The sequence below is a fragment of the Alligator sinensis genome, unplaced genomic scaffold (genome assembly GCF_000455745.1).
Source record: "Alligator sinensis unplaced genomic scaffold, ASM45574v1 scaffold285_2, whole genome shotgun sequence".
Taxonomy (NCBI): Eukaryota; Metazoa; Chordata; order Crocodylia; family Alligatoridae; genus Alligator; species Alligator sinensis.
The window spans coordinates 1,301,822-1,322,936 of NW_005842384.1; the positions used below are offsets into that span (position 1 = coordinate 1,301,822).

General features: G+C 42.1%; 1 protein-coding gene across 8 annotated transcripts in view; it reads left to right on the forward strand.

Moving 5' to 3' along the window:
- The first annotated feature begins 663 nt into the window (after positions 1 to 663).
- RPRD1A (regulation of nuclear pre-mRNA domain containing 1A) overlaps positions 664 to 21,115 on the forward strand; it is a 67,264-nt gene continuing 46,812 nt past the window's right edge. For 2 of the 8 annotated variants that reach the window (XM_025211005.1, XM_025211004.1), the window contains exons 1-6: positions 678 to 949; positions 15,698 to 15,827; positions 16,684 to 16,790; positions 16,885 to 16,985; positions 20,661 to 20,787; positions 20,893 to 21,068. In XM_025211005.1, coding sequence (XP_025066790.1) covers positions 799 to 949; positions 15,698 to 15,827; positions 16,684 to 16,790; positions 16,885 to 16,985; positions 20,661 to 20,787; positions 20,893 to 21,068 — 792 coding nt within the window. In that variant the 5' untranslated portion in view covers positions 678 to 798. Of the gene's footprint in view, positions 950 to 15,697; positions 15,828 to 16,683; positions 16,791 to 16,884; positions 16,986 to 20,660; positions 20,788 to 20,892; positions 21,069 to 21,115 lie in introns of all 8 variants that reach the window. The other 6 variants (XR_003095431.1, XM_025211002.1, XM_025211003.1 and 3 more) reach the window with 6 other exon arrangements.

Here is a 21,115-nt window from a genome sequence, read left to right on the forward strand (position 1 = left end):
AATGTGAAGAACGTGTGTGTGTGTGTAAAAATAAAAAAAAACCTACATTCTTCACATTCCTGATGCACAGACTTTAAAAACGCCAAAAATCATGGAAGCTGGCAATACCGACATTGAAACACTTCTTTATTTCTAGGCGAGCCGTGATAGGAAAGTACTGACAGCAAACCTCAAAGTCAGTTAAAACTGCCTGAGAGTGACTTGGGTTTTGCATAGGCTGCCTCAAAAATGCTCCTACATTATGGCACTACAATAAAAGTCCTGCTACTTCAGACAAGGTTCCTTGGGTGAATTTGATATCTTTTATTAGACCAACCCAAATGGTTGGAGAATAGTTATTAAGCAAGCTTTCAGGTTCAAAAGAGCACACACCAACTGCTGCAGCTTCCTTAGCCTGACGAAGGGTTTTTGAACCCGAAAGCTTGCTTAATAACTATTCTCCAACTATTTGGGTTGGTCTAATAAAAGATATCAAATTCACCCAAGGAACCTTGTCTGCCTACATCCTTAGACCAACACGGCTACAACCTAAACCCCTGCTACTTCAGAGACTCTTGAGCGTGCTAGCGTTTCAAGTAGCAGTGAGCGACCTCCTCTGGCCCCGCCCCTCCACCTTGAGGCTCCTCCCATAGGGAGGGGGCGGGGCTGTTGCTTTCCGGGGTAGGCGGGGCGGCTCCTTTCCCTTCTCCCTCCCGCGCGTCCCGTCCCGGAAGTGACGTAAGGGGGTCGGCCTGCCTCTGCTGGAGACCCCAGTGCCGCCGCCATTTTGTTCGCGTCGGGCCGGGGGCTGTGGGTGGGATGTCGGCCTTCTCGGAGTCGGCGCTGGAGCGGAAGCTGTCGGAGCTGAGCAACTCGCAGCAGAGCGTGCAGACGCTGAGCCTCTGGCTCATCCACCACCGCAAGCACTCGGCGCTCATCGTCAGCGTCTGGGAGCGCGAGCTGCGCAAAGGTGAGGCAGCCCCTCCGGGCGGGCCCGGCCTCTCGCCTCCCCTCCTTCCTCGGGCCCCGCCAGCGTGGGGAGGCCGGGAGCTGGCAGCCGAGTGGCAGGCGGGCCTGGCGACGCCGCGGATCGTCGCCCCCCCCGGGGCTGCCTGTCGCCTGCAGTCCGTGGGCCGCGGGCAGGTGTTTAAAGCGGGATTGAAAGAAGCGCAGCCACCGCGCCTGCTCCTTTCCTTTTTTTGGCGGTGGGGGGGGCATATGGGTGCACATTAGCGAAGATGAGAGCAGTGGACGCCCCCCCCCCCTTCCACTTTTTACATGCGACTTCTTTACTGGCGTTTCGTGCAGCCTGAACTACCTTTTAAACGGGGCAAATGGAAGCACATAATTGGGTTAATTGGGAAGGGCCAGTGTGGGTGAGCAGAGCTTTGCCCACTTGGTTTGGACCCTGACCTAACGCAGTCAGTCATCACTTTGTTTGCTTGGCAGTAAGGAATGGGGTGCTGGCAGCCTCCTGGAAGATGGGAAACTGGCCCCTTTGAGAAGCTGCCTCCATAGTGGCAGAGAAGACTGTAGCCTTGATAGCTTTGCCCACACCAGGGAGAGATTTGGGGACTTGAAGGGGAACCATTGATGGGGGTGGCTTTGTTGGTAAGGAGGAAAAGAGATGGCAAACTGTTAGATCTGCGAGAGACCTAGAGAGAATCCTTGTGTAGGGCCATGTTGATAGGGCACATCTCAGGATCATTTCCTCTTTTTTTGGTCAACATGGCAGAAACCATTTTGTTTGTATGAAGCTAAGTTTTAAGGGAAAAGAAAAGCTTTAGGATTGGTCACTGAAAGTATTTTGGCCTCCTGGAAACAGCAGAGAAAGTCTTACCATTTAACTAAACTTCTGTTTATTCTGTGCCTGGGTGTGAAAGATGCAGCCCGTAGAGCCGTACCATCCAGGCTGTGGTGTTGCCTGTGGGTTTTGGACTGGCCCTGTGCACTGCATGCAACTTACGAAGCTGCTCTGGCTTGCCCTGCACACTGTGTGTGGAGCCAGGCCCACATGCTGAATGTGGGACTAGATTGGGCCCACAGACCAGCCCTTTGTGCTGAATCCAGTGGTTAGGGCCAGTGCAGGGTGGGTGCTGCATGCAGTGTCTGCTGTGGATCAGCCCTGTGCACTCTGGCTCCAGAGTGCAGGGCCAGTATGTTGGCCCTATCCAGTCTGATATCCCTGCTCTTGACTAAAGGTGTTCACAACTTTTATTTAGAATACATTTTAAATTATTTCTTGCATGACAGGTTATCTAGTGATCTTTCAAATCTTTGGGGATACTAAAATTAGTCCAACTCCTTTTTAAAAAGAAAAGCCCTGTGCATTCTGGGCTTCAGTAAGGACTGTGGGGTGCCTGAACGTGTAAATTGAGTAAATTATCTCTTTCCTGAAGATGCATAGGTCTAATCAGCTTATCCAGGTTATCTTTACAAAATACAAGCGACTTCATTGCAATGTACTGATACAGCGGGTATGTCTACACGTGATGCTACATCGCCATAGTATCTTTAGGCAAAAACCACAATGCCACAGCTACATAGCCGTAGCGATGCATTCCCTCAGTATTGCGCATCACTACAGCAAAGTAGCAGCTAAAAATAATGGTGTGCACAGCGCAGTATGGGCTGTTACTGTGCTATCATTTAGTACTTCCAAAAGGAAGTACTAAATAATGGTGCCGTAACAACAGCACCATAGGTTTATGTGTTGATGAGCCCAGTGTTTCCTATTCTAAACAAATAATAACAAAAGGAAATTCATTATTTTTCGTCATAGCAGAAGATTACAGTGAGCAATTACACTAGGAATTGCTAAACTGGTCATTTCATTGTTCATCTTGATCAACATAGCCATGAAACTACTTGGAGAAGCAGTTGATGTCAGTTATTGCTGACACTTGGCTGTTGAACTTGTAATGTTTAGATGTTTTTGTTGCCCTGCATTAATGACGTAAGAATATACCTAGAAAACATATGGTTGAAACTCAGCCTATGTAAATAGAGATGGTCTTGGTTAGCAGGATAAAGTCTTCTGAAGCAGGGGGTTGGTAATGTTTTGCTGTGGGGCGTGGGGGGGTGCTGCTCTTGAAAAGTGCAGGTCACAATCATGGATGCAAAACCCCTGGCTCCACAGGCTAGATAAATGATTCCTCTGCAACTCTTGGCTGCCAGTCCCTGTTGTAAAGAATTAACAGGAATGCTTTGATCCCTGTCACTGGATAGCACTTGCCCCTCAGTTTCAAGCTTGTGATCTGGTTTTGGGGGTCTTGAGAAAAATGGTTGCTAAAAACTCATCTCCAGCTACTTGGTGAATTGGCAGAGGCTGAATCTCTGGTTACATCAGAGTCCGATGTTGCATTGGCTTCTGGTTGGTTGCTAAAGAAGGCAGTCACAATAAAACCCAAATGGTACCCCAAACCCTTAAAACTGCATTCTACACCAACCACTCTTGCTTCTCTGTCATCCAGAGAGCATCCTCCCTCTTTTCGCCCTTCTCCTTCCTAAATTTAGCTGGGTTACGTGCAGGCAGAAACCCTCTTCCCACATGGGTTTCCTTCCATCTCTCTCTCTCCCCCTCATTTACAATCATCAGTATTGTAGTACTCAAAAAGGAGTCTCTGAAATAGTGTTGTCAATCCCAAGTGTAAAATGCAGGCACTCTATTCATATTTTCTAATTATGATATAGTTTTCATTACATTATACCTTTTTATCCTCATTTTTATTTAAGCACTGCAAGGTAGAACTTTAAGGGGAGAAAATTGTTTGTAACTTGCTGCATTTTATTTTACTGCATTAATCACTGATAAATAAAATCATGTTACCTGGAGCAGAAGCAGATCTTGGTCTTACAACTGCTATAAGAGTCCATGGGTTAAAAACAGAACAAGTACATCAGCAAAAACAAATTACACCAAAAATCATAATTAAGATAATTAAATATTGCTGCTTCTGTAGTTTCTTATTTCTACAGAAGTTTTCCAGAAACAGATTCGACCTTTAGGGCTTCCTGGAAAATCCAATGATTGAGACCTGGGGCAAAGCAGCTCCCATGTAAGAGCATACCAAATAGTACCATCATCTTGGGTACATCTCTTTTAAGCTTTAGATGGTTTCCTTTTGTTCCACATCCCACCTTTTACCTGTATTTGAGTGTGCTGTGGATTAAAAAAACAAACAAACAAGCCTGTATTCTATCATAACATTGTATTGTTATGATTAAATTGTGTAATAGGACTTGAATGCCATATTGAAATAACGAGGAGGCAGCCCTAGATCTATAAAATGTGCATCATTTGGATAAAAAATTTTCCATTATCAAATGAACCTTAAAGCTTAGAAAATTCACCTTGTTACCTGTCCTTGTTTACATTGAGAGTTGAGTTGCTGCATACTTGATAGACTCAGTTCTTCCTTTAAGTTATCTTCACATTATTGATCGTGTATATCTAGTTTTTTACAAAATTGAATTTCTGTCGATGGTCAGTGGATTGTTTTCAAAAAAAAAAAAAAAAAGGAAAAATGTCCAGAAATACAAAGTTTTGGAATCGGAAAAGTTTGGTTAATCTTTTTTCTTTAAACATCTTGAGAATTATCAGGGCACAATAAACTAGAATTTTTGCTTCTGAAAAATTTACTTTGAAGTCATGCAAAGACCAAAACAGAGATCTCTCTCTAGTGACTTTCTGTTTTTATTTGTTGTAGTTTATCCTATTTTTCCTTCTTTCAGACTGCTTATTTATGATAATCTAGTTTAGGGGTTGTCAACTGGGGGTATGTATACCTCCAGGGGTACTTGAGAAGGCCCTAGGAGGCTTGCGCGGACAAGGACGGAGTGCCATCATGTACCATCCCGTGAGGCGCTGCCCACCCAGCCAGATGCAGGGTGCAGGGGAAGCTTGCACACACTGGCTGCTGCCACTCCATTTGGCTGTACACCAAACACCCCTGCTGCCATGGCTACTCTGATCCCAAAAGGTTGAAAATCCCTGATCTAGATATGTACCAAAGAGTAAGTGAGGTACATAATGATGATTACCCATAGTATCAGAATCTGCTTAGTTGCTCTTTTTCAAAACAGGTTCTTCTTGGCAACTATTTTCTTTGCCCTCTTTCCTCCTTTTTTGATACTGAACAACACTGTAGATCACGTATTTAAGAGCACAAAAACAAATGGCATCTGAAACATTCACAACAAGATGAGGAAATTGCTGTTCAAACTGAAATGATTGTAATTTGAAATAATTCTGAAATTGGTTCATATTTGTGATTGTTTGTGGCAAAGCATTCTTTGGGCAGAAATTCTTGACTTAAAATTAGAGGTGCACTGATACATTGGTTGCATATCACACCAGCACCGATTTAAAAGGAAAATTAATATTATCACTTATTAGCTTTTTTGGCCGGTGTAGCCAATAATGTCACTGATAAATACAATAGGCCTTCTGGCTTGTGCCGGATACTGCGTGCAGGCACGCAGTCAAACGTGGCTAGGAATGCAGCTGGGCAGTATGGAGAGCAGCACCCTGCATGTAAGTATGTAGAGGGGAAGGGGCATGGCGGTGGGGCAGATTGAGGCCCCCATGGTGAAGGGGGGAGAGGGGCTGGGGTGCAGGGTGCTGCCCAGTCAGGCTCAATGGAAGCCGGGGCAGGGAGCAGGACAGAGCCATGGTTACCTTGTTGAGGGGCCCCCAGCCGCTGTGCATATCCCGGGGGGAAACGTGGCACATGACCCCACCCCCCCATGTGCTCCCCCAGATTTGTCCGTGGGGCAGATGCTCGCTGTGAGTTTGGGGCTCTCTGCTCTGCTGCATTTCCCTTGGGAGCCCCATGCCAGCTACATGTCCCCTCCCTGCCCAGCAGCGGTGGGGGTGGCAAGTTGTGCCTTCTGCTGCTGGACAAGCAGTGGGCGTGTGGCTGGCTTGGGGCTCCCAAGGAAAAAGCAGCAGAGCAGAGAGCCTGGAGCCCACAGCAGGCAGCTCACATCCACCTTCACCCTGCTCAGCTGCATTCCAGTTAAGAGCATCCCTGCGCTTAAAAATGGTGGCGGCAGTGCTTGAGCTAAGGTTTATTTGGCGAGCTTTAATTCAAGTGCCCCTGCCACTGTTTTTAAGCACCGAGATGCTGATCTTCTGGACAGGCTGCCTGCAGCCGTCTCGCTCTGGGCCCCATTCACTGTCCTGGCTGGGCAGTGCTCCAGCCCCTGCCCCTATTCCATTCCACGCTGCCCCCCCCTCCCCCCCCAATCTGCATTCCCCACACCCTTTTCCTTCCCCTCTACAGACTTACCCGCAGGGAGCTGCTCTTCACGCTGCCCGGCTTCGTTCCTGTGAATTGGTTATTGGATCGACATGGGCCAATATGGCTGATTAATAATCGGCTATCGGTATTGGCCAAGAAAATATTTATTGGCTTACCCCTACTTAAAATAAAATGCAAATCTTTTCAATGAATTCTGTGATGTCCAAAGCACTACATATTCTGAGGGAAAATATGTTGAATGCAATTTGAGTTCTCTGTATTAAATAAATTCAAGAACTTTAATCCTTTTTATGAGGTTTCAAGGTAGGTCACTGAATGTGCACTTACTGTATCTGACAAGATTTGGAATGTTACCTACCTACTTTTTACCAGCAACAGTATATATCATTGGTGAATCTTTGGCTTCTTTGTGTAAACAGTCTGAATATATATTGTGAACATGCACTATTTCATAACATTTGATATGTAATCTTCATAAGAAATTCAGCATCTCTTAGGCCCTTCTTCTCAGACGCATCAGAAACTTCAATTCTTTTCTCTAAAGAAAGCATTAAATATGTTCTAGAATGTATTATGCTGTGAAATTGCTGTTATCTGACAGAGTGATATATTGTGAGTTACCTTAATCAAATGAGTCATCAGAAATGAGATTTTTCTTGAAAGGTTGGTTAGAATCTACATGGTGACTATCCCCTTGCTGTTTCTGCATGTTTGTGTTACTCCTTTTTAATTTTTTCAGCTAACCTTTGAGGTGATGAGAGAATGGACTCTCTTTAAGGTGTTCTGCCATACTTCATGATTTAGTGATTCAGTCAATGCCTTGATTCTGTGCTGTTAGTGTATTATTATTTCTAGATTGTAGTTATTGGAGAGGCTATAGTATTCTTCAGGTTATTTTATTGATAAGTGAAACTCTACTAGAGTCTAATTTTAATAGTACTATACTATTGTATTACAGTTGTGATGTGATTCCTACAGAATAGAAATTACTACTTTCATGCATGCTCAGCAGATGTCGGCTGCTTGGTGTGACATTGTAATAGTACTTCATAATGTTTCCACGTGTAATAGTGTGCAACTTATTTAGTGTAGGAAAACTGTTTTCTATGATCTTCAAAATTCTCTGCAAAGGCAGTGTGTAAGATGGTGAGGTGGCAAAATATCTAGAAATCAAAAGGGGAGCAAAAAATAGCGAGAATTCCAATTTTTGTTCAATTCTGTAATGGTGAATTTTCATAATCTGGTTCTTCCTTGAGTTTAATCAGCAGTGAAATAATTAAATACTACTTCTAATTAGTGCTTTGACTTACTAAGATGAATGTGGCAATTCACAAATTTATATAGGTACTTGGTGCATTTTTCAGTGCTTGAGTAGCACTTCAGTATTCTGATAATTGCCAACATTTGGCTTGACAGTCTTTGTTGCTGTGCTTCTGTTTGAACACTGCTCATTGATTGCACTGATGCTCACCCTCCAACTGTAGTCACTTCTGTTTTTCCTGCAGTTTCCTGAACTAGCTAGGCTTAGTTCAAACATCCACACTAGAGCTGCCCTACTTGCTGAATCATTTCAGAATTATTGTGAGATAACATATTTGACCCATGTGGAACTGATCCTAAACTATTTCTCATAAGCACCCATTTCTGTAGCTGGAGACCATCAGGATAGATGGCATTTGTGCAGCAGGCTGGGACCATCAGCAGGTAGCAGTGAGTCTTGATGTGGAGATCATGCAGACATCCTCAAGTTGAGACAGCTGATGCAGATTGTAATGCCTCTGGATTACCCCTTTGCTGAACAGCAGTTCTGCAGCTGGGTCACAAGTGCAGAAAAATGGTACTGTATTGTCATGCAAACCAGGAATTACTTCATTAAAAGTTTTGGATTACACTTCCTGTTCTACTGATGCTTTACTTTACAAAATGTGTGGTTAAAATCCAGAGATGTTTTGCCACTGCTATCTGTAATTGTGCATCACCAGTACATCTGTCTGTCTTTGTAGCTGCATTTGGACTAGAGAGCAGGACTCAAGTACCTATACATGCTTTTATTTTAGGGACTTGTTACCACCATAAAATTAAGTGGCTGCAGAATGGCAGTGCAGTGCACATACTGGGTACTCTTTTTCTGGCCACCAGGCTAAACAGCCTTTTGAGCCTTACCTGTGTGTTGTGTTGGTTTTTGGGGGTTTTTTTGAGGCTGCCAAGACAATGAGGTACTTCACTGCTAGCCTGGCCTCCCTGTTCTGTTCCAGCAGTTTCCTTTGGAATTCTTGCTGGTCTGACCTGTGACCTTCATTTTGCATGTCTCGCAGCAGGTTATCCCATAAACTTTCTTTTCCCTTGCTGTCATATAAAGTTCCTTTACCCCAAGGAGCTTGGGTGCGTACCTCAGTCTGGCAGAAGTAGAACACACTAAAAAGGCAATGAAAATAATTACATTCATGTGTTAGGGAGAAGAGAACTTTTTTTTCTGTTCTGCATCATAATGGAACTGCAAGTTGATTAATTCTAACTCAGTGGTTCTCAACCTTTTTTTAGACTCAGGCAACCCTCAGAAAATGCCAGCTCATAATTTTCACTTGTTTTCTGATTACAGAATAACAACCGAGCATCTCTTCTGTTGCAGAGAACTTGGAAAGACCAAAAAGTCAGAATGTTTTCAACACTAGGAATCCTTATTTGAAATATCTTTGTTTATCTTGTGATTCATGTTTGCACACCTAACTGCTAATGAGTGGCACTAGGTGGCAACCTTGAAAGCATCTCAAGGCACCCCAGGGTGTTGCACACCATGGTTGAAAATTGCTGCTCTAACTACTTAGTATAATTTTTATATTTCATTCTTCACATTTGTTTATTCAGAAACAGCTGCATCTTGGGTCAGTAGCCTTCCATCATAATGGAAAACACTTGCTTTTGTTTTAATAAGGCAGATACGTGCGTCTTGAGCTGAGTCAGGTACCTATAAACTCTGGAACTTCTTACTGTACACGGTTTTAAAACTATTGTAGGTGTTGATGACTTTGGAGGCTTGAGAATCCAGCTTGGAAGAAGGAGCAACTTTGCCAACATCTGTTAGAAAATTGTCTGTACGTGGAGGTGGTTGCTTGTGTACAGTTCAGCAAACAATGACTATGAATGTAGCCTGTGGGAAGCTTGTCTTGTCCTGGAATTTCATGAACTGCTCTGAGTTTCTTCTCTAAGGAAAGTTTGCAAGCAGAATGAGCCACCGGTAAACAAATTCCTGTACTATGTGAACATAACTAAGATGCTGACTGGGACTTATATTATGTTGTAAGCAAAATTCTGTCTTGTCCACACCATTTGCCCTCAGACAGAAGACTGGCAGTCCAGGAGTCTTTGATTTAATACACCTACAGGTCATACAGTGGGGATACATACTCAAGGCTTTCTCTGACCATACTTCAGTGCTAGTACTAGTCTGAGAAAAGTGTCTGTGTGGGTGTCTGCATATGTTTATAGTGCCTTGTAGCTACAAGCAATGTTAGTTTTTTTGCAATCTCAATTCTAGATGTATTGGTTAATAGCAAAATCTCAGCCAGAATAAATACAATTTTTTTTCTCCTGTGGGAAAATTCATTTTGGTCGTGTGTGGTAGGGGGTGGGCTAATACCAAGTTATTTCTTTTTTGCTGTCAGCTGAGGCAGATTCTGTAACAGTAATTACTCTGACAGTTGCACAACTTTTTTTTAGAGTCAAGGCACACCTCTCAAAAAATACCAGCTGTTAGCTTTCACTGTTTTTTTTAACTCTTGAAAAATTATAGCGCTGTTCTTTCTTTACAGAGAACAAAAGAATAGGGTAGAATGTTTTTGATGCCCATTAGACTCCTATTAGAAGTATCTGGGTTTCTTTTGTGAATTGCATGCAGGTGCTTGCACACCTAACAGTGCTAATGCTGCAACACCTTTAAGGATCTCAGCACCCTGATTGAGAATTCCTGGTTGGGAATCTCTTCTACTTCACAGCAGTTAAAAAAAAAAAAACCAAAACTAAAAATAAAAACCTGTGACTTCTTACCTAGCGGTGGTCATGCTCCCATGCTAAATTCCTTCTTTTTTGTTTGGTGGTGCATGTTTTTATTCCTGTCTGGTTTATCTGATTGGCTTCTCTGGCAGTCTTGTTGAGGTTCTTTTGTAGAGGTGCTGATATCAGGTCTATCTTCCAAAACTTTATCAAACTTACGCTAGGGTCCACCTGAACTTCTGTGTGCTCCAACTTTTCATAAGCGCAGAAATGGATCTTCCAGGCTCCATCTCTACTTTGGCACTGTTTTTATTATATGGAAACAACAAAGGCTGCATTTAAAAAGGAGTTCAAAACTTGACCAGGTATGTATAAACTGGTATGTGACTTCTGGTGCAGAGAAAGATAGAAAGTGAAGAAATGTCTTGTTTTGGAGGCTTTGTGAAAGTTCTGAAGTAGGTTCAGGTGCTTATCACTGCAGAATACCTTGGCTCTCCTTTTTACAGAAAAACATAACTCTAATGTATACCTTTTGTGCATGGTAAGCTAGCTTGACTTCATAGTGTATATAGATATCAGTAAAAGTTGGGGAGGGGAGGAAAGGAAGAGCTGTGCTAAAACCTGGGTAAGGGGGCATGTCTTTGGTACGGAGTTAGTCAAGAATAATATGGGTGAGGCCCTTTTTGGTGGGACATTGGAGGGGTAGGAGAATGGATTAGAGTCTAAGCTGTACTCTTAGTTGGACAGGTAGTCCACTCATTTTTTTTTTTTCCGGGGAAGGGGTGGTGCAACTTAAATTGTGTGAGTGCTAAAGGTCTTTATCTAGAATAACTCTTATGTACCCAGGACAGAGGTTCTCCCAAAAATCTCTGGGGAAAGCATTAGAGAAGGGTTCCGTTTACTACTGCACAGGAACCAAGTAATGTTTTAGAGGATGGAAGGGGTACAGCTCCTGTCATGATACAGTAATTTTGTCAGGGTTTTGCAGTGTGGTTGCTTAGACCTGAACTAGGCTGACCTGGGTGTGAGACATGAGAGTTGATTGCCAAAGCTATTCAGCAGTGCAAATTATGTACTACTGTTTGATCACAGGAGGCATCTGCCAGATGTCAAAAGTTTCTTGCACCAGGAGTGCTATCTTTTGAAGCATAAAGGTCAGGCTGCTTAAGTGCCCCAGTTGAAGAGAGTTTGTAAACGTAGCAACAGAGCAATAAGAATATACTGCTCAGTGAACTCTCAGAAGACCAGGCCTGAGTATGGCAGTTCACCATGTACCGTATGGTTCTACCAGGACTGGGTATGGCAGTTCACCATGTACCGTATGGTTCTACCTAGTGGAAAGGTAAAATGCTGTGTATATTTGCAGATTCTCCGGGTGCCACATACTTTATAGGTGAGGCTTTCTTTTGGTACATACACAAGTTTTTTCATCTAGCCCTGGCTTAGTGTCAGGGTGGATATCACTAGAAAGGTTTAGAATGAAATGGCTTGGATAACAGGACTACTCTAAGTATATGGGTAGCATTTTGAATAGTTCAGAATGCATTGTTTCTGTAAGTTTTTTGTTAGTAACAAATTAGAAAGCAAAGGCACTTTAACTTATAACAGTTTAAAATGCCATTAGTGTGGAAAGAAGGTGTAGTATATGTAATATAATTATTCAGAACATGGATCAATTGCATAGATCAAGGCTTAGAGGAAGAGACTAGATATTAGCAGTGTATTGTTTCAGCATAACGATTACTGCATGTTAGCTACTTTTGTGCACCTCGCAATGTCAATAGGCACTTTTAGTCACGGAGAGAGACAGGATCTCGCTAAAAATAATCTTGGCAGCCCTATAAATTTAGCATGCAGCAGCGAAAATCTAACGGCTCTACCAAATGCCAAGGGAACTTTTATATTTTTTGTTTCCTTGATGCCATGGAATTGCTTAAATGAAAGACACTTTCAGCATTCCTTCCATTTCTTAAAACTGATCATTGTCATTGGACAGACATGCTATAAATATGCAGATGAGCCTGTAGAAGGACCCTAGCCTGGGTTTTAGTTCTCACTAGTCACAAGAATTTTTGTAGCTAGTAAAATTACTCAGCTATAGCAATAGATTCTTCCTCTTTTTTTTTTTTAATTTTATGCTGATGGATATTATTCCCCATCTGCAAAGGAATCTTTTTGATTAAACATTTACAAAATGGAACCATGATTAAACAACCCAGTCGGGCTGTAGGCGGTGTTCTTTTAAAGATGTTATATAAATTGCTTCATCAGTTGTCAGCTTTTAGGTGAAATGATGCTATGTCTTTTTTTACCAGCAGATGGTTAAAAGAAAAAATTACTGGCTTTGCCAGACACATCAGGACAAGGCAGAGTGTGGTTAGTAGAAAGTCTGACTAGCACAGTAAGAATCTCAACTTCTTTGGTCTCAAGGCACCCTTTGGAAAATGGGAGGTCTTAACTTCTGCTTTTTTTTTTTTTTTAACCAGGGAAAAATAATAGAGTAATTCACCTGTGGTAAAGAAATTGGAAAGACTGCAACAGGCCAGATACCATGCATTCGTCTTTGATACCTGTGGGTTTATCTTGCAAATTGTGTGTAGGTGTTTGTGCACCCAACAGTGCTAATATTGCATGACCTCCTTAAAGGGATTTCATGGCACCCTGGTTGAGAATCACTGGACTAGATGTACTATTAAATGTTCCTTCATCTTCTAACAGTAGACTTTTGAATTGGCTTTTTATAAGAGAGGGAAAGGACTTTCTCTCTTGGGTCTGTAAAAGCTTTCATCTTAAAATGCAAGGCTTTTTGACTTCTTTTCAGCAATGATCATATAACCTGAGGACATAGTAATTGTTTAACATCTTACCTTATTTTTTCCTTTCTTCCTTTTAAAGTCAAACAGTATCCCAGGGCTTACTGTAGAGACAGTCGTTAACAGTTTTTCTCCCTGGATGATAGTCATGAATATCCAGTCACATGTTGGGGGTAATACATGTTAGTCAAGTCTCAGTTGGTCAAATCCAGTAGTGGGCTCTGGATCAGGGTTGGCCAACCTTTGGCACATGGTAGACTGGGGAGAGAGCAGAAAGCTGAGCCGTAGATTAGGTAAGGGAAAGTGATTAGAGTGGCACTCAAGGAGGGTATGGGGCTAATTTGGGGAACATCTACCAGAAAGATTGGCCCCCACTCCTCTATATGGTGGATGCTAGAAAATAGTGCCATCAATCCTTACGTTGTGTGCTCTTCCTTCCTGATGTGTCTTTAGAAGCATCTCCAGGGGAATGAGCTTAGATTTAACATTATTACCTGATTGAGATTTGGTTATTTTATTCTTTCCTTTGTGCTTAATCTTCTTTTCCTGATGTTCCATGCTTTCTTTCAATTAGACATCTTTGCCTGGCTCTTGTGTGTTCACCTTCCGGGTGTGAATATTTTTTTAAATTGAATAACTTGCTGAAATAATTACTGTAATGTATGCACTTCCAGTATGTCTTTTCGTCCTGGTGCTTGGACATCTGAGTCTTGAGCTGTAGAATGTGTAGATAGGTACCACCTGCTGTACTGGAGGGGGGTGGGGGGGCTCGGGTTGGCTCTTTCACTTTTGGTGGTTACTCCTCTGAAGAAAGTCAGTTCTGTTAAGCTGCTAAAGTGATTTTCTGGTCTTAAACATCATTGGTAACAACCCTGATTCCTAGCCTCTTTGAGCCTTTGAGCCTTGTGGTATATGTGCTTGTAGGTTGGCAACTCCACTCTGAAAAGATGGTCCCTGCCTCTGTTCTTTTCTAAATAGAGAAAGGAGGCAAAGGATGAGAGTGTGAGAGAGAATGCAGCTTGGCAGAAACCCAGATCTGCGGTAAAGGTGACTAATAGGGGGCCAAACTTTTTGGTAGGTGTATGGCACCAGTTAGCTCCACACCCTTCCAGAGTGTCACTCTAATAATTTTCTTGCCCAATCTGCTCCCTGCCCTATCTGGCAGTGTGCTACCTGTCTTCTCCCTGATGTGTGGTGTGCGACAAACAGAGGTTGCCTGTACCACTTGTGGTACTCGGTCATAAGGATGGCCAGCCTATATTGAAGAAGGGCATGAGCTCTTATGTGCGTTGTGGCTTAATGAGTGAAGAGTTGTGTGTAAAGTGGCTTTTTGGTCCCTGGCAAAGCAAATACCAGAATTCATGTGCAGGTAGTCACATGGAAAATGCACTGATGTTATTCTAAATCTGCCCCTTCAGTGAGTTTTCCATTCTGATAGTTTGTATGCATGAAAGAAAGCATGTTGATTTATTCAGTTAGAGGATTCATCATAGTCTTGTTTACTCACACTCTTCTGATGTTGACATGTTTTCATTTTTCATTTCTTCTTGATATTTGGACTAGCATAGTAGAGGATTTGGAGACAGGAACATGATTTACAAGAAGATTCTAACTGAACTTCACGAATGGTATACTAGTGGTTGATTGTATTTCGGTGTCACTTGATTTGCTGATGTCTTATGGAAAGCTATTTTCTAAGGCAAGGCAGCAGTATGTTCTGGGGCTGGATGTATGGCGAGTTATTCAAACTTTGAAAAAGCATAATCTGGCTTTGAGATGTGTGGAAAATTTAAGATCTCAGTGGATTCATTTGTAATATAGCTGAAACGTTTAATGTAAACCAGTGGTTTTCAACATGGGATCCCTGGAGGTCAATGGACTGTCTAAGGGATCCACGAAAGATATCTATGATCAGTGAAAAGTATGTGAATGTCCACACTTATAATTTAAACATGTCCACACCTCCATTCAAAAATTTTTAGGGGTCCACAAATGGAAAAAAATGTTAAAAACCACTGATGTAAACTATTGACTGCATATCATACTGTGTGAAATGTTAGGACATTAAAAAAACCTAACACCTCTTATATAAAAGTAAAGCAGTCGCTTCCCTGAGGAGTATAATTTAATTAATAAAGATTGTGGTAAATGACGGTCTAGCAACGGGTACTCCTAAACCTAACCTAACATAGCTTAGGTTTAGGAGTAGAAGCCTCATTTAATGGGAATAAGTCACTTAAGTTGCCTAGTAGTTCTAGGTCTCTTATGGTAACACATGGCAAACATTCCTAAGGTTACAAGTTCATTGATTTGCTTTGATTCACAATTTCGTGGCTTTTAAAAACTTAATTACACCTCTAAATTTGAAGCCTAATAGGGATGCTGGGGATGGATAGAATTTGAAGGAACAATTTAAAGGAACATGGAGATGTGTTGCTACGTGTGATTTATTTGATTTATTATAATGATATAGTTTTCTTCTGAAACTGTATTATTTGTATATTTTTTTCCATTGGTAATCAATACTAGGCGACTTTGTATTTTTAGATAGGTCCTTTACAGCATTATTCTGCAGAAATAGTTTTATATCAGTAACTGCTTTGTATTATTGTATTGGTTTACTCTTTTATTTTTTTTTCTTTTTATCAGCAAAGTCAAACAGGAAGCTTACTTTCCTGTACCTGGCCAATGATGTAATTCAGAACAGCAAAAGGAAAGGACCAGAATTTACAAAAGACTTTGCACCGGTTATAGTGGAGGCTTTTAAGCATGTTTCCAGGTATGGGGAACTATATCATTTGCAGTATTGGTAAGGATTTAAATAGTGAATACATCCATGAAGGAAAAAGCCCTGAAAACATTTATTAGCAAGTTAACCTCTGTTCCACTCAGTGACCTTCATATGTGTTAATTAAATAACCATTAATTTGGATCTTCATTATACTTTTTAAAGTTTCCTGTTATGCACCAGTTTAGTTAAAAGAAAATCCTTTGGATAGTGAATATGTGGTTATTATATTGTGATCTCTTTAATATACATGTTCATCTACATGCAGATGATCTTTTTTTTTATTTTGGAAAGCTGTAAGCCATCTTTGTTTTGCATATTAGAATGAAGGTAAACCTTTGCATTTACTTATGCTATATGCTTACACCAAACTTCTGGATCTGTAGGGAATCCTGGGCCATGTGTTCTGAATCAGGTGCACAGTCGAGGTGTGCTGGGGCAGCGCTGATTCCTTGGGGCCTGGGCCTGGCACATGGGAGTGGTCCTGGGCTGTGGACTGGCCCTGCCTCATTCATCTGGCCTTCAGGGCCTAAAGGTTGAGCATCAGTGCTGTAAATAAATCATGTTTTCTCATGCATTCTTCCATAGTGAAATTAGAGTTGTGGGCCAAGAGACTTGTACTTTAGCTTGACATACTTGCTGCATGATATTGGACAGATTACTTCTTGTGCCTTGGCTTTCCTTCATGTAGAGCAAGGAGTTTTCTTACGGGCATGTCAGAAGCTAGATTTATTTTTATGTTTGTAAATCCAGTTTATTGGATAAAAGATATAAGGCTGCATTGTTTAATACTGGGTATATTATAGTTTTTTATTAGCGGTGATTTTACTTTTCTTCCTTGCAACAGTGAGTCTGATGAGAGTTGTAAGAAGCACCTTGGCCGAGTACTCTCTATCTGGGAAGAAAGGTCTGTTTATGAAAATGATGTATTAGAACAACTTAGGCAAGCATTGTGTAAGTATATTGTTGACACAAGGGTGTTGATTTCTCTCTTGTTTTAATATACGGTTCCTTGAACTGACTTTTGTATCTGTCCTTTAATTTGTAGATGGTGACAAGAAGGGTAAGAAGCGCACATATGAGCAGATACAAGTTGAAGACAATAACTGTTCAGCCCGAAGTTCACCAACTGACCCTCCACAGGTAGATGTAAATGTACAACTTTAAATATTTCATAAGGTTTGGGATACAGTTACAATGACTGAAAGTTTATAGTACTCGCTCTGCACTGTAAGACTTCCTTTTAAGATCTCAGTCATTGCTTGACATAGCTAGAAGATAAGTAAAAGTGCTTCTGTCACCTTTGTTTCCTCAGTTCTTGGACTGATTTGAATAAAACAAATGCTAGTGTAACTCAAGGCAGTACTTGTGCTCTCAGCTGTGCAGACAGTATTGATCCCAGAAGTACCAGCTGCTATGCATGCCATTATATTGGAGGGGAGGGGAGGGGAGGGGGAGGAGAGGAGAGGAGATAGGTATCACTGTTAAATGCGTTAGCTTTACTAATAATTCCCTCATGCTGATCCTCATTCATTCATTCACAGTAATTATAAGTTCTGGGGTGGTGCTCTTAAGGATGTAGAGGAACATTGATATGCCAGAGGAAATGACCTTTAAAATTTTGTCTTGGTAAAGCTCCAAATACTGGGGATGAGTAGGAAGATTAAATTGAACACTGAAAAATATAGGTTTGTTTTCTTAAACAACTCTGTACATTATTCAGTCCACCAAAATCTACTATGTACTTCTTATTTTGGGGCTTCCTGAAATACGTATCTTTTAAATCTTGATTCTGACACGTTAATATCAAGGTATCTTATAATTTCAGCAAATTTGACACTTAATACACATGCATATTAGTTTTCTTTTTTTTTTTTTATAGAACTTCAAAATGACATGCTTGGCTTCTCAGTAAAATAAGGAATATGTTAAACTAGGTTATTGTAAACTATGTTGTTGTAAGTTTGTCAACAATGTATCTATTTGACGTATGACTCCACAGTAGCCAACATAAATTTTGTTGCATACAAATGTCCCAGAATATAGTATGCAATGAAGGAAAAAAGGTTATTTCCTGAGTTTAAGGCTGCATAGAGCAGGATCAGAGCCTAGTCTTCAGCTGACTCACCCTCCCTTTCCTCCTTAACTGAAGCTGAGGGCCTAGCTGCTGCTGAAGACTGATCTCTATGGGCGTGTCCACACGTGCAGGCACATGCGCTTGCAGCAGCTTAAATAAAAGTAGCACAAATTTGAGCCAGGGCTTTTTGCCTCGGCACACGTGCCCGTACATGTACTTTTTTGTGGGGCAAATTGTGCCACTTGGGGCAAAATAACTCTGCCTGGCTCCTCCTGGATCTGCAGCCAGGGGGGCTTAGAACCTGGGTACAGTACCTGTGCTGGTCCCAGCAGTATAAAAAGCTGCCCTGTGCTGGTCCCAGCAGTATAAAAAGCTGCCCTGGCAAGCAGCTCAGGGCTACTTGCTCTCAGGAGCTTCTGGGGCCCAGCCACTTAGTATCTGGGGACACTACCCCTTATGGCAGCTGGACTGCTGAAGCAGCATCTGAAATTCACTATTTAAAATACCCCAAAGTCCATGTTCTTCCAGTTAGAACGAAAGACCACTTCAGGCAACCCCTGCTTAGCGCTCTTAATTGGTCCCTGAAAAGGCGAGTGTTAAGTAAAACAGGTATTAAACGAAAATGAAAATATTTGATAACTCAAGATGACAATTGCAATTGTTTTTAATGACCCAAGATGGTGAGCGCTAGCATTATAATGAAACTCACTGCATGCTACGTGAAATCAGGTATCAATTTAAAATGAGCTTTATAGCGAAATAGCGCTAAGCGGAGCAGTGTTAAGGGGGTGGGTTGCCTATATATATAATATATATGTATAGGCAACCCAGCTATAACAGCGTTCTATATATGTGTGTGTATAGAGGAAGAGCGAGATCAGTTGGGCCAAGTCTTATTGCTATATTTACAATGTTAGAGCAATTTGGAAGTCTGCGAGTGTCACTATCATCATAATAAAATACATTTTAAATATCTATATGTTTTGATGTTTGCTTTTGGTTTTCTTATCACATAATGAGTGTGTGATGGGGGATGTGGGGTTTGCAGGAGAGGGGTGGGAGGGTGTGTGGATAGGTGTGGGGGGACTGTGTGGGGGAGCTACTTAGGAGGGGCGGGTCCCCTGTCCCCCCCCCAGAGGGCACAGCTGCCCCACACAGCACATGGACTGCCTTCCTGCAAGGTCCAAGGGGGAAGCTGAGGAAAGAGGTGGAAGCTGGGGAAGTGAATGGAGAGTTGTAGGAATGAGGGGGAAGCTGGGGGGGCATTTGGGAAGCTGGTGGAAGGAGGGGAAAGCTGAGAAGAGTTCTGGGAGCTGGGGTAAGCTGGGGAGAGATCAGGGAGCTGGTGGAATGAGGGGGAAGCTAGGGACAGATCAGGGAGCTGGGGGAATGAGGAGGAACTTGGGGAGAGATTGGGGTGCTTGGGGAATAAGGGGGAAGTTGGGGAGAGATTGGGAAGATGGGGGAATGCGGGGGAAGTTGGGGAGAGTTCAGGGAGCTGGGATAGTGAGCATGGGGCTGGGCCTGGGCAGAGGCCTCCCCATGGTCTCCTCCCCTCTTCTCCAGGCTCCCTCCCATCCCCTGCTTACCTGGAACAGAGCCCACGTCCCGGTCCCTGCAGCCTGCACTGCTGCTTTTCCCACGCAGGCAGGTGGCGTGCTTCAGCACTGGGGCAAGGGCCAGCCATAGAGACGTGGAGGACGGAGCCTGCGGCTGCCTCAGGGCAGAGTCCAGGACTGTGCCCTGGCCTGCTTTTTTCCCCTGGGGTATTTTTTGATACCTGGATCTCCAGGTACCAAATTTTGAGCAAATTTATCAAATTTGCAATCTTTTTGCACCAAAGGAGTTTGAGACACTGCAAGAGGCACGTTCACGCTTGTTTGGACGTGCCCCATGAGTGGATCTATAATTTGAATTTTGAAAAGAACTAGAGGCTATAAAATAGGGGGAGAGAGAAACTAGGACCAGCTAGCAAATAGGAAAATTGTCCTTAAAGGTCAGCTTGATTAGTGGAACATCAGGACTATTAAAATGAGACCATAGTTAGCAACTGGCTGAGTGAAGGACAATGAGCTAGTAAGGCAATCAACTCCCTTAGTTGCCTGAATAGTAATGCCACAGCTGTTGCACTATGGGAACAGGAATTGAAGTGGGGTGCTTCTATCCCATGCAGAAAATAATCTTCCCTGCTTAATATGTGTGCCCCAATTTGGGGGGAGCTGATTTTTGGGGGGCAAATGTGCTGTATTTAAGAAAATATAGTCACTTCATTGTCATCCTAATTCTTACTTCTTTTAGTTATGGTAATTTATCTTGCCAGAATTTTTTAAGGCAGCTAGGGGAATATCAGGCCAAAAGAGTATTAGAGGTGTAATGACTTGGTAAATCTTGTTGAACCAACATTTTTGTTACTAACTTCTTCAGTGTAACAAATGCACATCTCTTGAGACTGACTTAATGTTTTTTTATTGTTTTACTGCTGCACAAATTAAAAAAGGAAACTGAAGCCCTTTTTAATGGGACATGTTTTGCAATGGCGAATGCTAATGCTTATTTGTATGGAATTAATATATGTAGTAATAATACTGTTTACTTCACCAGTGGGGAGAGAATTTTTTTTTTTAAGGCTGCCTTGGGCAAACTGCTCTTGGGCTGATGCATTCTGTAAATTTGTGAAACGGATGACAATTTATATCATGATTTGTTGACTGAATCTCATTTAATGATGTGGGCTTTTTCTTTTTCAGACTACAGATCTCATTAGAGCATTGCAAGAACTAGAGAATGCTGCCTCAGGAGATGCAGCTGTTCATCAGCGGATAGCTTCATTGCCTATAGAAGTCCAAGATGTGTCCTTGCTAGATAGAATAACGGGTAAGACCTGAGATTCAGTAATTAAAGTATTAGTGTTAGAGCTTCACAGGAGTTTTTGTAATGCGGTGCTGTACTTTTTTTTTTGTTTTGTTTTGTTTTTTTTAGATAAGGAATCTGGAGAACAACTTTCCAAAATGGTAGATGATGCATGTATGTTGCTGGCGGATTACAATGGCAGGTTGGCGGCTGAAATAGATGATAGAAAACAGCTAACTCGAATGTTGTCAGACTTTCTCCGATGTCAAAAAGAATTCCTTGCAGAGAAAGAGCATAAATTGGAAGTGCGTAAAATTTTTGTTAGTATATGTTCTTCACTAAACATAGTATT